General features: G+C 39.4%; 1 protein-coding gene across 2 annotated transcripts in view; it reads right to left on the reverse strand.

The window, feature by feature from the left end:
• The window catches only part of Mastl (microtubule associated serine/threonine kinase like), a 58,098-nt gene that overhangs the window by 20,934 nt on the left and 21,984 nt on the right, over positions 1-15,180 (reverse strand). The window contains exons 8-9 of one of the 2 annotated variants that reach the window (XM_041641644.1): positions 4,917-6,029; positions 3,748-3,886 (exon numbers count right to left, since the gene is read on the reverse strand). In XM_041641644.1, the coding sequence (XP_041497578.1) occupies positions 3,748-3,886; positions 4,917-6,029 (1,252 nt within the window). Of the gene's footprint in view, positions 1-3,747; positions 3,890-4,916; positions 6,030-15,180 lie in introns of both variants that reach the window. The other variant, XM_041641643.1, reaches the window with a different exon arrangement.

Here is a 15,180-nt window from a genome sequence, read left to right on the forward strand (position 1 = left end):
TCAATATGGCCCTATTTCTGTTTACAATATTTGTTCAACTGTGCAAAGTTATTTTGTCATGTTGTATGCATACTGTTTCTATCTCTGCTTAAGATATTTTGTATCATATTTCACTATACATTTCTACCTCTGATCAAGATACTTATATATATTGTTTACATTTTGAGGTAATTTTTCTCATTTTCTGCAGTTGTTTATTTTAATATGAAATCTTGGTGTTTAAACTATAGGTATTAAGAATTATAGGAGCTTTTTTTCTTATTGGCAAAACTGGCCTTTGGTCAAAGAACTGCCCCTGCCTCCACCACTGATGAAATGAGCAGTGTCTGATGGAAGTGGGTCTTGTATTTATCTGTTGCTTTCATTGGTTAATTAATAAAGAAAACTTCTTGGCCCTAATAGAACAGAAAATTAGGTAGGCGGAGTAGACAGAAGAGAATGCTGGGAGAAAGAAGCCAAGTCAGAAGTCGCCATGATTCTCCCACCCAACACAGCCTCAGGTTAAGATCTTCCCTGGCAAGCTACCTCATGGGCTACACAGATTATTAGAAATGGGTTAGATCAATATGTAAGAGCTAGCCAATAAGAGGCTGGAACTAATGGGCCAGGCAGTGTTTAAAAGAATACAGTTTCTGTGTAATTATTTCGGGTAAAGCTAGCCGTGCGGGAGCCGAGGTGGCGGGACGCAGCCCCGCCACTTGTCCAGACAGGACAAGCAGGATACAAACAAAAAGACTGTCAAACCTTATCAAGACAGGATAAGACAATTTTTCAATTTTTTTCCTGCCTCTGAAAATGCTCTGTCAGTTACTCTAGGCCTTAGCCAAAGTTGGTTGCCCCAACATTGCAAATGAGACTTTGGGTGATTGTCCAGGTAGCAGATTGTCTCTATTATTTACTGCACCTTTTGGAAGTTGTTTGATTGCACTTCCTGTTTACTTAAGTAATATCATTTCCCTTCTCAGGTCTTTGATCAGGTTGAAGACTCGACAGTTATAGTTACTTTCCTCCCAAGCCAAGCCATTTCTAATATAAGACTTATACTCCCTAGGATGGATAACTAGTGAAACATTGAGTATATGCTTCTTGCTTGATATTGTTTATGCTGGTTGTGATTCTAATTTTTATACTTGATATTTGTTCTTACTGTATATAGCTTTGTATTGGGTTTATAACTCTCTTATTTAGACAGATATTTAGAAACAGTTTAACCTGCCTTTCTCAAGTACTGCAAGGTACCTGGAATTTAGAGTATTTGTCTATGCTTATCTTACAGTTCCTATTATATAAATCCAGAGGATAAAAGGACTGTTAAAGTTGTACAACTCTTAACTGTTTTAGTTGCTTTTTTCATTGCTGTGACCACAAAATGAGGTTAAATTCTGCAGCCTGAACAGAAGTTTAGGGCTAACTTTGTAGTCACAAGCACTTTAGCACAGACTAAGGTGGGCTTCTCTGCATCAGTGAGACTGCAAAGGCAAAACCACTGGAGCTGCAGATGTGGCCCAGTGGTAAAGCTCTTCCTTAGGGAACATTTAAGGACTTTTTCTTTCTTTTTAAAAAAAAAAACGTCAGCCCCAAAGTGAACAAACATAAAAGAAATGGCTACATGCTCCACAGGGTTTACTCCCCTAAACCCAGAGAGGTTTCTTTGAAATGTATATGTTGTGAAAAATGCACATTTGTGTGTATGGGAGTATGTACACATGTGGTCATGTCAAAGATTCATGTAAAATGTCTTCTTATTGGCCTAAGTTTTTGAAATAGGGTCTCCGGCTAAACCTGCAACTCACTGCTCTGTTAAGACCTCAGGCCAGCACGACCCCAGATCCTCCTGTCTGTCAGGCTAAGATCATAGGCATTGGCCACCATACCCCCTTCCTCACTTCAGGCTCATTTTTATGTGGATTACTTGTGGGATCTGAACTCGGGTCCTTATGCTTGCATGCCCAACACTGCACTAACTGGGCCATCTATCTCCTCAGTCCACGTTATTTCTTCTTTCCATTTGACCACTTTAAATGCTATATGGCAAAGAGATGTCATGTATTCCTTTATATAAATAGCAAAGAAATGTATTTATTTAAAACATTTACTTGACAGGTGTAGTGACACATGCCTGTAATCCCAGGACTTAGGAGGGAGAGGCAGAAGGATCTCTAAGTTTGAGGCCAGGCTGGTCTACACAGTAAGACTGAAGGGACACTTGCTCACTAGAGCATGTGGTTCTGGCAGGCCTTGCTACAACTATTGAGGAGTCCAGGAATAGAATATAGAAATAAAGGGTCCAGTCCAGGAACATAGAAATATAAAGTTGTAAGCACACATTTTGGAAGAAAAAAAAATAAAGTTGGCAGCCACTGTTAACCTTTTACAACACTTTCTGCCTTAAAAGCAGACATCCTGGCAGCCACTGTGTACAGAGGTAAACCTTTTAACAATTATCTCCTGCTTTCCAGCTTCCCAGCTAGGCAGGTACTGGGGACAAAGGTTAGCTTCTAACTGTTGCCTCTATGGGACCCTCTGCTTGCATTCCCTTAATTTTTAACTGTCCGTTACGTGACTCTACTCTCTGCCTTGCATTCTTCAGGGACAGTGAAAAGCGGCTGTGTCAGCCACAGGCTTTCGCAAACATGCTAAGTTAACATTCTAACATCCTGTAACCAAAAGTTGTAAAACTTAAAATATAATGTGACTTTAAGTCTGACCTCAAGTTTGTAAAAACTCTTTGACCCACACCTGGTACTTGATTTTACTATAAGAGGAGGCTCAAAATCAGCCCCCATTGCCAGAGCTATAGAAGCCCAGTCTCTGGCTGTGGTCATAGCTATAGCTGATAAGTTTTGTGTGCCCCATAGTGTTTTACCCCCCTGGTTTAATAGACTTGGGTGATTTGTGCCCCCATCACTGCATGCCCCTGGATCCATCAGGTCTATTCCCTTATTTGACTACTTCTTTCTCCTGAGGCTAACTACCAAAGCCCAGCAATCAGAAGCCCCCTTTGGCTCACCTAATTAACATGCCCAATTAAAATTAAACAACTCATCCTAACACGGAGTTTCCCCTTTACCTTTATAACCGCCATCTGTCCGTGTGCCGCGTCTCTCTCCTTTCTATCCAGAGGTGTCCTTTGTCCTTCCAGGATAAATATACCCACCGCCTCTCCTTGGTCCCCTTCTCCCTCATCTTCCAGCTCCTTTACCACCCCATCCTAGCACATTTTAACACACGTCTCCTCTCCCCTCCCCAACCCCCCCCCCCTTTTTTTTTTGAGACAGGGTTTCTCTGCAGCTTTGGAGCCTGTCCTAGAACTAGCTCTGTAGACCAGATCTGTGTGCCGCAGCCTCCCAAGTCCTGGGATTAAAGGCATGTGCCACCACTACCCGGTCCCCTTTTCTCTTCTTCAGAATGATGCCTGCAAGATCACTTGCTGCTGTTTTCAGAGTCAGAAAGTAGTCACTTTAACTTTTCCTTCCTGCTTAATGAATGATCTCTCCGTGCAATCAGGTTTGGGTGTGGCTTGTGCAGGAGTCCCCTTCAAAGACCCCGTCTTCAACCAACAACAAAAGTAAACAAAAAAACACATGCCACAGTATGGATGTTAGAGGACAATTTCTGGGAGAAGAGGAACCATGTGAGTCTAGGGATTGAAACAGATCATCAAAGAAATTTAGAACAATTCACATAAAAGGGTAATGCAGCCATTGGTAAAAATTCAAAACCTAAGACACACAATCTATACCTTACCATGGGCTGTACCCAGTAGGAGCTCGGGTGCCAGGTAATCTGGAGTTCCCAGAATTCGTCCATCATCTACTGGGGCTGCCCCTCTCCTCACACTCTTTGGAGTTCTGTATGATGTTCCTAGCTTGACTTGATTTGGAGTCTGCTAATTCAAGAAGAGTTCAAGATACAACAAATATAAATTAATATTTTAGATGAACAAAAGCATTGAAGCAACAACAAAAAGCCTCTAGGTATAAATGACACATTCAAAACCTTGATTATGGATTTGAAAATAGACTCATTGGTTACAATTATGAAAAGGTTCATATATAATAAAATTCAATAGTTCAGATAACATCAATCATTTCAATAAGATGACTTTAAAAGAAAAACATTTAAAAATACCCAAGAACAAAATTTTCTTTTCTTTTGAGATAGTTTTACTATATAGCCCATACTGATTTCAAACCTATGATCCCACTGCTTTAGCTTTTAAGAGTTAAGATTATGGGATTAGAGCAAGGTATGCTGTCTAAGAAAAGTATCTTGACAGTCTGGATTGATACAAAGAATAAGAAAAGCCATGGCTGACAAATGATTGCATTATTAAGACAACCTGTAAGAGCTGTCTCACAACAAGTGTCTGTCACCTCTTGTACTAAGTCATACTTAAAAGGCTTTAAGGTAATTTGTGCTTAACAACAACCTTTTAAAAGAAGTATGAGGGGCTTTTATCCCTTACAGGGAGTTGGAAAATAGGGTTTGAGGTTAAGGGACATCTAAGCCCTTAAAGGAAAACATAAATCTTATAACCTAAATTTGGAGCTTAATCTTTTTATAATGACTCTTTAAGGGAATAAAAGAAACAGAATTTTTGGCTTATACAAGTATAGAGAATAAAGACAAATAATCGAAATATATATGTTGGAGGATAAGATAGATTTCAATTTCATATTTCAAAGTACTTGTTAAGGTCAGTGAAAATATGTATTTTCTTAGAAAAGCAGAGTTATTCAACTGTTATGATTAATACACATTACTATCAGCTTTAAATTTATATGTGAAAAATCTCCAGCAATCCATTGGAGATCAAAATTGTATAATTCATAGCATATAACCTAGCTGAGAGGCAAGAGTGTGCTTTAGGTTGTTATCTAACATCCAAACAGTGCTAGCAAACTGTAGTATACCTGATGTGACACACAGGATCTTCCTCTCTGAGTCGGGGTCACAGCCATGGGATAGGAGCCACTGTAATCACATGAAAGGTCCATAGCATCTAAAGAAGTTATGCTCATCTTGGATGGTTCTGAATTATTGGATGCATTAATATGGCTGTTAAAGCTTCTAAAACCTACAACATTTGTTTTGCAGGTTAGCGGTTTTAATGCCTGTAAAGAGGGAGCTAACATTTGGCTATTATCTTGGATAGAAGTATGACAATCATCTTTTGACAAGGAGTTTTCTTGGCAGTTTGATAATACAAGTGGATCTTCAATATTTGATTCTTCAAAACAGCATTCTTTGTTGCTTTTATCAGGTTCTGAGGTCTGAATTTCAAGTGAACTTTCCATCATGGAAATTTCAGGAAAAGATGAATCTGAATCCACAGTTTTCGGAGCTCTCTCCTCAACAGCACACGCAGAATGAGAACTCAGGCAGTCCTTCTTAGTAGTCATCTCACAGTCTTCATCGAGTTCAGACATAAGGTTTTTTGCTATCATTGGTATATGTAATTCTTCAGGGGTTTGTTTGTCAGTAAAATAGGTGACAATGTTCTCCTTATTAGCACAGTCATTTTGCTGACTTCTGTCTACTGAGAGCCTAAGATTCTGAACTTCAGTAGTTAGGCCCGTAGTTTGATTTGTATAGCAACCTATCATTCCCTTGCTATGCTTACACTCTATACAGTTTTTTTTACTTTGTATAATTTCCCGACAAGGACTAGAGTCAACCAATTGGAAATTTCTTTTAAAATTTCTTTTATCAAGGTGTTCTTCAGACATACCACTAGAATTTCTAGCCCACTGATTAGACTGAAGGAAACCAGGCTGTCTCATATCAATGGTCATGTTCTCATTATTTACATTCAGTTCTCTCCCTTCCCAAGAGACTTCCTCAGAAAAGCATTTTCTAGGGAGGTTCACGTGTTGGCTTCTCGTGGCAGGGATGGTACTGCTGTCATGAATGGGAGAAAGTGCTAATTCAAGATCTGTTTTTGTCTCAATGGCATTTGTAGATTTTGTATAAGGTATTTCCACTGCATGCCAGCTCATTGTACAGTCCGATGACTTGGTACTTTCCTAAGAGGAGGAAAATGCTACTTTTAGTTATGGACTTTAGATTCTTTAAAAACTTCTATTTTATGACCACTTACATGAGATCAGTAATCTAATGAACTAGAATGCTTCCTTTCTTGTTTTTAAATGAGACAGAAGAATTGTAATAAGAGAACTAAAAACAATTATAGCATAAGCTTACTATACTACATTACTTATAATTACATTGTTTCAAATGAAACACTGGTCAAAACTTAAATAAATTATGTACTAATACTTATTTTGATGCCATATTACATAGTAAATACAAAAAATTCATAGAATATATTTAGGCAAATTTAAGGTAGGGCTACATTATAAATAGAGTAATTATCTGTTTTACAGTAGAGGTGATGGAGGAAGGTCATTGGTTAAATAAAGAAACTGCCTTGGCCCTCATAGGACAGTTAGATAGGCGGAGTAAACAGAACAGAATGCTGGGAGGAAGAGGAAGTGAGCTCAGACACCATGCTCCCCTCTCCCGGGCAGACGTGATGAAGCTCCGACCCAGGATGGACATAGGCTAGAATCTTCCCGGTAAGCGCACCTCAGTGCTACACACATTAATAGAAATGGGCCAGGCAGTGTTTAAATGAATACAGTTTGTGTGTTGTTATTTTGGGGTATAAGCTAGCCAGGCGACCAGGAGCCGGGCTGTGGGAAGAGGCCTGCAGCTCCTACTACATAGAGGTATGGTGATACTGTTTAAAACAACACAAAATGCAAGAGTTTAAAATCTAGTTCACTGAAAAATTAGAGGGCAAACATAGCTATTGTAAACATGTATCCCTATGTAAACAATAAAATAAAAACAGAAATACCTAGGAACTAAAATCCATTGTTAGGGATATAACTCAGTGGCAGAGTACTTTCTAACAAACAAAAATAAATAAACTAATAAAAGAAAATCATCAAGAAGATCAATTGACACTGTATCAAAACAAACGCTTTTCTTTCTTTTCTCTTTTTGAGATAGCTTCATGTACCTCAGGCTTGACTTAAACTGTGTAGCAAGAAGATAAGCCTGTGCTGGAATTACAGGTATGGTCACCAGGCCCAGTTTGTATAATGCTGGAGATTAATCCCATAGTGTTGTGCCTGCTAGGCACGCACTGTACCAACTGAGGTATGTCCCTCTGAGATAGAAGCCTTTCTTGAAGACCGAATTGAAATATCTGAGGATACGTGTGTCAGAACTTGGTACCGACACCGGTACACAGTGACTGGGGTTTTTTAAAGGACACTTTCATAGCATGAATCTTCAGCAATCTCTAGTACTGCCTTTTCTTTTTTTGTTAACCTCTTGGTATTACTGGGGACTGAACCCAGAATCATATGAAACAAGTACTCTACCAAAGATACAGCCCACGCTTTGATGGAGGAAGGTCATTGGCTAATAAAGGAACTGCCCTGGCCCATTTTATTGGTTAGGACATAGGTAGGTGGAGTAATCAGACCAGAACTCTGGGAGGAACAGGAAGTGAGCTCAGAGACTCAACAGCTCTCCTCTGGGGAGCAGACGCCTGAGAGAGACGCCATGCCCCGCTCCCGGGATGAAGCTCCGACCCAGGATGGACTAGGCTAGAATCTCCCCGGTAAGCGCACCTTGGGGTGCTACACACAGATGATTAGAAATGGGCTAAATTAATATGTGAGAATTAGCCTAGAAGAGATTGGGCCAAGCAGTGTTTAAAAGAATACAGTGTCCATGTAATTATTTCGGGCATAAGCTAGCCAGGCAGGCGGCCAGGGGTGCTGAGAACGCAGCCCCGCCGTCCTTATTACTACAGTTGGCACCCAGACGTGTGGACAACTAAACCCACTTAAAAAACCTGAGAAGGCTTAAAAATAAGGGAGAGAGAGTTTAACACAGATTTTTGCTGTTTGTTGGTGGCGTGCTGTAGAGAGATTTCCTGATTCGGCAACAGTAGCAGAAAAAACGCTGTGTCATTTTAAAGCGCGACTTCCTGGGGCTGTGCTGCCATTGCTATCTCTGTCTGGCTCCTGCGGGAGACAGAGCTTTTGAATAGAGCATTTGGAGTAAAGTGCTACGATTTGTTTGATGGCAACTAGACTCGCTGTGTTCTCGGGTCTGCTCTGCTTGTTAGAGGCAAGCAAGCGCTTTCATCTAAGAGAGGCTTCCTGACTCAGCTTCAGGTGCAAAACCCTGCAGCTCATTAAGAGATCCTGCCACGAAACACTTAAACAGTGTTGACGAAAAGCTGAACGCATGCTTTTCGGTTTTCAGCCATAGCAGGAAAAAAGCTGCGCCATTTAAAAATGCCGGCTTTCTGGGCTGTCCTGCCAGGACAAACTCTGACTGTTTGAGGCAGGAGGGCCGGCGACACAGAGAGGACTTGAGTGTTGTCTGTTGTAGCTCACTTGCTGGCAGGGACCTTGAAATGCCATACAGTTGTTGCAGTAAACATGGCTACAGCCTGTATATCCGCCATGAGGCTGGAAAGCTAAGGAATGGACTGGATCTAGCTGGCAAAGCCACGCCTTTAGTCCTACTGAGATTGCTTGGTAAATTAAAGATTCATGTGGTCAGAAAAAGAGAGATATACAGTAAAGAGAGATTCAAAGACAGAGAAAATTTCTGAATGGTTTAAAGTGTGTTAAAAATATATGCAGACTAAAAGTTGAAGTTCTTAAAGTAAAAAACAAAAAAAGGAAGAGAGTTGTTGTGTGTGGTAGCACACGCCTTTAATCCCAGTGCCTAGAAGGCAGAGACAAACAGATCTCTGTGAGTTCAAGGTGTAGTAGCTTACACCTTTAATCCCAATGCCTGGGAGGCAGAGACAGGCGGATCTCTGAGAGTTCAAAGACAGCCTGGTCTACAGAGTTACTTCAGGTCAAAGATACAGAGAACCTGTCTCAAAAAGCAAAGAGTTAAAAGTAAAAATAAACAAAATAGAGATTAAAACAAAGCTGCTCAAAGATGGAAAATACACAGAGAATCTTGATACTGTATGCTATTATGCTCTCTTTAAATTATTTAAACGCTGAGGAAGGAGCAACAGATGCTAAAAGATATTTATTTATAAATGCTGCTGAACTAATCCAACATAGATATTTTGAAAATGCCTTGAATTTGAAATTTGGATCTAAGGACATGATACTTTGGAAAGGAGTTTCTTATTTTGTTTTCACAGAGGATGAGATGCTGTTCATTTCTTCTATTCCAATTTGGTATGATGGACCACGCCCTCCTGAAGGGTTGGTGTGAACGCCTTCAAAAAAATTGCTTCGCTCAACTGCCAACTGAGATGAAACTAGCACACAGGTTATACCATGAAAGACCTAATTAACGACGCCCCCATTCAGCAGGAAGCAGTTTGGAGAGAAAAAACTGCGCCCATGTTCCCAAATATGGTTTATAAACGTTCTTTTACATTTAAAGGGGGATATGATATAGATATGAATAATTTACATTAGTCTAGATTTTGCTTTATTGATAGAGATTTAAGGTCACTTTTGTTATATATATAAGTGTTTCTGATTTTGATTAAGGTATTGTGATTGTGTAGTTCATTTAAATATGTACTGTATAATTAAGAAATATAGGTTGTTAATGGATAATCATTGATAATAGTAAAGCTTGTAGTCATGTTAGTTAGATTTTCTAGATATATAGAAATATATTTTAGATAGGCATTCTTCATATTTTTCAAAGATTATAGAATATGGCATTTTAAATGTTTTAATAACTTAGGACTTTTCATGACAATGAGACACTCTGCTCCTGGCAGCACCAATCTACTTCAAGAGGAAGATGGGCATTGAAGAGGCACCTTATGGAGTTTGATAGCCATTTGGGCAAGAAACTGCTCTTGCCTGGACTATTGCATAAACTGGACACAGAGAACCCGCAGAGAGAGGACTGCTGAACTTGCCTAAGGTGAGATGATCTTTCGGGGTTCCTGATTCATGAAACAGTCTGCGAGACATTCTGCAGGACACAACAGATAGTGACTGAGCTGACTTTGAATTTTCCTGCTTTATGGAAATGTCTGCTGGATACCATGGGCCTGAAGGCTGAAGATGGATGCCCCAACGATACAAAAGAACTTTGGGTGACTGTCCAGGCAGCGAGATGTCTCTGTCATTTCTAGAGTTTTAAAAGTTGCTTTTTTCTTGTTTGCTTAGGTAGTATTGTATCTTTCTGGAGTCTTTGATGGAGTTAAGAATAATTAGTTATAGTTATAGTTTTCCTTAGTTATGATAAAGATTATTGTAACTTTTACTTGATAACTGTTTTGTTATATGTAATTTTGCTATGTTAAAGCCTTTTTTTTTTGTTTAAACCGAAAAAGGGGAAATGATGGAGGAAGGTCATTGGCTAATAAAGGAACTGCCCTGGCCCATTTTATTGGTTAGGACATAGGTAGGTGGAGTAATCAGACCAGAACTCTGGGAGGAACAGGAAGTGAGCTCAGAGACTCAACAGCTCTCCTCTGGGGAGCAGACGCCTGAGAGAGACGCCATGTCCCGCTCCCGGGATGAAGCTCCGACCCAGGATGGACTAGGCTAGAATCTCCCCGGTAAGCGCACCTTGGGGTGCTACACACAGATGATTAGAAATGGGCTAAATTAATATGTGAGAATTAGCCTAGAAGAGATTGGGCCAAGCAGTGTTTAAAAGAATACAGTGTCCATGTAATTATTTCGGGCATAAGCTAGCCAGGCAGGCGGCCGGGGGTGCTGAGAACGCAGCCCCGCCGCCCTTATTACTACAACCCTTAACAGTGGGTATTTTTATGCATAAACACCCCATCCTTAACAGTGTGTGTTTTTATGTATAAACATCAAACTTTAATAACGACCATTAATTTACGTAGTAGTGAGGAATACTTAGTTCTAAGTAAAAGGAAGATTTCTGAATTACAATTCACTGGTTTTCTGGTATAGAAATGGATGATCCTAGGGATCAGCATAGTATCACACTCATATGATCATAACTGTCTACTACATACTACTATATTCTCATCATTGCATTCTTTTTTAATGAAATTATGTTAATTTTTTATTATGTATACAATATTCTTTGTGTGTATGCCTGAAGGCCAGAAGAGGGCACCAGACAGACCTCATTACAGATGGTTGTGAGCCACCATGTGGTTGCTGGGAATTGAACTCAGGACCTTTGGAAGAGCAGGCAATGCTCTTAACCGCTGAGCCATCTCTCCAGCCCCCTCATCATTGCATTCTTCAGTACAGAACTAAGTGGGGGAAGGGGAAGCTATGCACAGACAGACAGAGTGCCCATCATGATCTCTAGAATACGAAAGGGATTAAATGAGAGTTCTAAGAGTAGGAACCTGTTTACTTTATAACATATAGTATCTATAGCACAGTTGAAAAAGAAAAAAGATTAGTAGATCTTGCCTTATCTATGTTTGATTTTGCTCTAAAAACATAAATCTCCAACAACGAGGAAGGTCATATTTCTGAAAATAAGCAAATATAACCTAAATTACTTTATTAAATGAAAGACTTACTTTCATTTTTATCAACCTTCTTTGGAGGAGAACTTAACTATAATTTTCTATCTAAGTTCCTATCACCTTTTGTATTTATTAGCACTAATAATTTTATAGAAAAAGCAAAAACAAATTAAGTAAAATGATTTAAAGTACATCCATTCATTTGGATAACAACTGCCCTGGAATATATACTATTAAGGACATAATACTATAAACTTTATGGTCCAAAAGTTATTTATGAAGAGTTTCCATTCCATTTAATGAGAAATTGGTGGGAAACAGTACAGGAGACATTATGAGCTTTAAAATTATGTAGGTAGGCAGGGGCTATACTGCCCAATACCTCCTCCCTCTTCGTATCCCACCCAGCTTACATCCAGAACCCCCTACCCCCTGTCTATCTCCCTCACTCCCTCCCTCCCTCCTGTCTTCGGCAGCATAGCACCTCCCAGCTCAGCCTGCTAGGGCACTGGGACCAAACCCGAATCGGAAGGGCAAAAGGGAGGGCGGTAGTTCCTTTGTCTCCATAGCCTGCCTGCAGCAAGCAGGGTGGGCCCTTTGTTTGCAAGCTAACCAAGCAGCACGGAGATCCGATCTGGACACCAGGAGAACCATCACTGGGGAGTGACATCACTGGGAAGGTACATCAGTGTGCAAGAAGACCTGATCCTGTAAAAGAAGATCCATAGGGGAGTATTGGGAGGAAGAGATGGGCAGACGCCAATGCAAGAATTCACCCAACAATCTGAAAAACAACATGAAACCACCAGAAGCCAGCGACCTCACAACAGGAGGACATGAACACCTTAATCAAGAAGAAGTAGAAAAAATTGACTTCATGAAAGTGATTGACACCCTTAAACAGCATGTAAAAAATGCCCTTATAGAAATGGATGAGAAGTATAACAGAAAGTTCGAGGAATTGAGTAAATCAGTGAATGATACCCTAGGAAACCAAGGAAAAACAAACAAGCAGATAATGGAAACAGTTCAAGACTTGAAAACTGAAATGGAGGCAAAGAAGAAAACACAAACAGAGGGCCGGCTGGACATGGAAAATCTAGGTAAACGAATAGAGACTACAGAAACAAGCATAACCAGCAGAATACAAGAGATAGAAGAAAGAATCTCAGATTCTGAAGATAACAAAGAGAAAATAAACGCACTGATCAAAGAAAACAGCAAGTCCAACAAACTCTCATCACAAAACATTCAGGAAATATGGGACACAATAAAAAGACCAAACCTAAGAATAATTGGAGTAGAAAAAGGAGAAGAAGTGCAGCTCAACGGTCCAGAAAATATACTTAATAAAATTATAGAAGAAAACTTTCCCAACCTGAAGAAAGATGTACCTATGAAGGTTCAAGAAGCTTACAGAACACCGAATAGGCTGGATCAAAAAAAAAAAAAAATCCCCTCGCCATATAATAATCAAAACACAAAGCATACAGAATAAAGAAATAATATTAAGAGCCGCAAAGGAAAAAGGCCAAGTTACTTATAAAGGTAAACCTATCAGACTTACACCTGACTTCTCTATGGAAACCATGAAAGCCAGAAGGTCCTAGATAGATGCACTGCAAAAACTAAGAGACCATGGATGCAAGCCCAGATTACTATACCCAGCCAAGCTTTCGTTCACTATAAATGGAGAAAACAAAATTTTCCAGGATAAAAACAAGTTTAAACAGTATGTAGCCACAAATCCAGCCTTACAGAAAATAATAGAAGGAAAATCACTAACCAAGGAGTCCAATAATGACCACAAAAACTCAGACATCTAGAGACCCTTCACCAACACAACTCGAAGGGAAACACACAAACCCTACTACTAAAAAAGTGACCGGAGTTAACAACCACTGGTCATTAATATCACTTAATGTCAATGGGCTCAACTCACCTATAAAAAGGCACAGGCTAAGAGATTGGATAAAAAAACAGGATCCAACATTCTGCTGTTTACAAGAAACACACCTCAACCACAAAGACAGGCACCTACTCAGAGTAAAGGGCTGGGAAAAGGCTTATCTAGCAAATGGACCTAACAAAGAAGCAGGTGTGGCCATACTAATTTCTAACAAAGTTGACTTCAAACTTAAATCAATCAGAAGAGATGGAGAGGGACATTTTATACTCATAACAGGAACAATTCATCAGGATGAAGTCTCAATCCTGAATATCTACGCCCCTAATATAAAAGCACCCACGTACATAAAAGAAACATTACTAAAACTCAAGGCAGCCATCAAACCGCACACACTAATAGTAGGAGTTTTCAACACTCCACTCTCACCAATGGACAGGTCAATCAGACAGAAACCTAACAGAGAAATTAGAGAATTAATGAAGGTAATGAAGCAAATGGACTTAACAGACATCTATAGATTATTCCACCCAAAGAGGAAAGAATATACCTTCTTCTCTGCAGCTCATGGAACCTTCTCGAAAATTGACCACATACTCGATAACAAAGCTAACTTACACAGTTACAAAAAAATATTAGTAACCACCTGTGTCTTATCAGATCACCATGGATTAAAGTTAGAATTCAACAACAATGCTACCCCCAGAAAGCCTACAAACTCATGGAAATTGAACAGTCAACTACTGAACCATACCTGGATTAGGAAGAAATAAAGAAAGAAATTAAAGTCTTCCTTGAATTCAATGAAAATAAAAAAACAACATACTTGAACTTATGGGAACTATGAAAGCAGTCCTAAGAGGAAAGTTCATAGCACTAAGTGCCCACTTAAAGAAAACAGAGAAAGCACATATTGGAGACCTAACAGCCCACCTGAAAGCTCTAGAAAAAAAAGAAGCAGACTCACCTAGGAGGAGTAGAAGACTGGAAATAATCAAACTGAGGGCTGAAATCAACAAAATAGAAACACAGAAAACAATCCAAAGAATCAATGAAACAAAAAGCTGGTTCCTGGAGAAAATCAACAAGATTGATAAACCTCTATCAAAACTAATCAAACGGCAGAGAGAGAATACGCAAATTAATAAGATCAGAAATGAAAAGGGGGACATAACCACAGATACAAAGGAAATTCAAAGAGTCATTAGATCTTACTACAAAAGCCTGTATGCCACAAAACTGGAAAATGTAAAAGAAATGGACACTTTTTTAGATAAATACCATTTACCAAAATTAAACCAGGACCAGGTGAACAATCTAAACAGACCTGTCAGTCGCGAAGAATTAGAAGCTGTTATCAAAAACCTCCCTACCAAAAAAAGCCCAGGACCAGATGGTTTCAATGCGGAATTCTACCAGAACTTCCAAGAAGAGCTAATACCTATACTCCTTAATGTATTTCACAATATAGAAACAGAAGGGTCATTACCAAATTCCTTTTATGAAGCTACAGTTACTCTGATACCAAAACCACACAAAGATTCAACCAGGAAAGAGAATTACAGGCCAATCTCACTCATGAACATCGACACAAAAATCCTCAACAAAATACTGGCAAACCGAATCCAAGAACACATCCGAAAAATTATCCATTATGATCAAGTAGGCTTCATCCCAGAGATGCAGGGCTGGTTCAACATACGTAAATCTATCAATGTAATCCATCATATAAATAAACTGAAAGAAAAAAACCATATGATCATTTCATTAGATGCTGAAAAAG

This window comes from Microtus oregoni, unplaced genomic scaffold (genome assembly GCF_018167655.1).
Source record: "Microtus oregoni isolate MIOR12 unplaced genomic scaffold, Mior012 000070F_ref0000104, whole genome shotgun sequence".
In the NCBI taxonomy this organism is placed as follows: Eukaryota; Metazoa; Chordata; class Mammalia; order Rodentia; family Cricetidae; genus Microtus; species Microtus oregoni.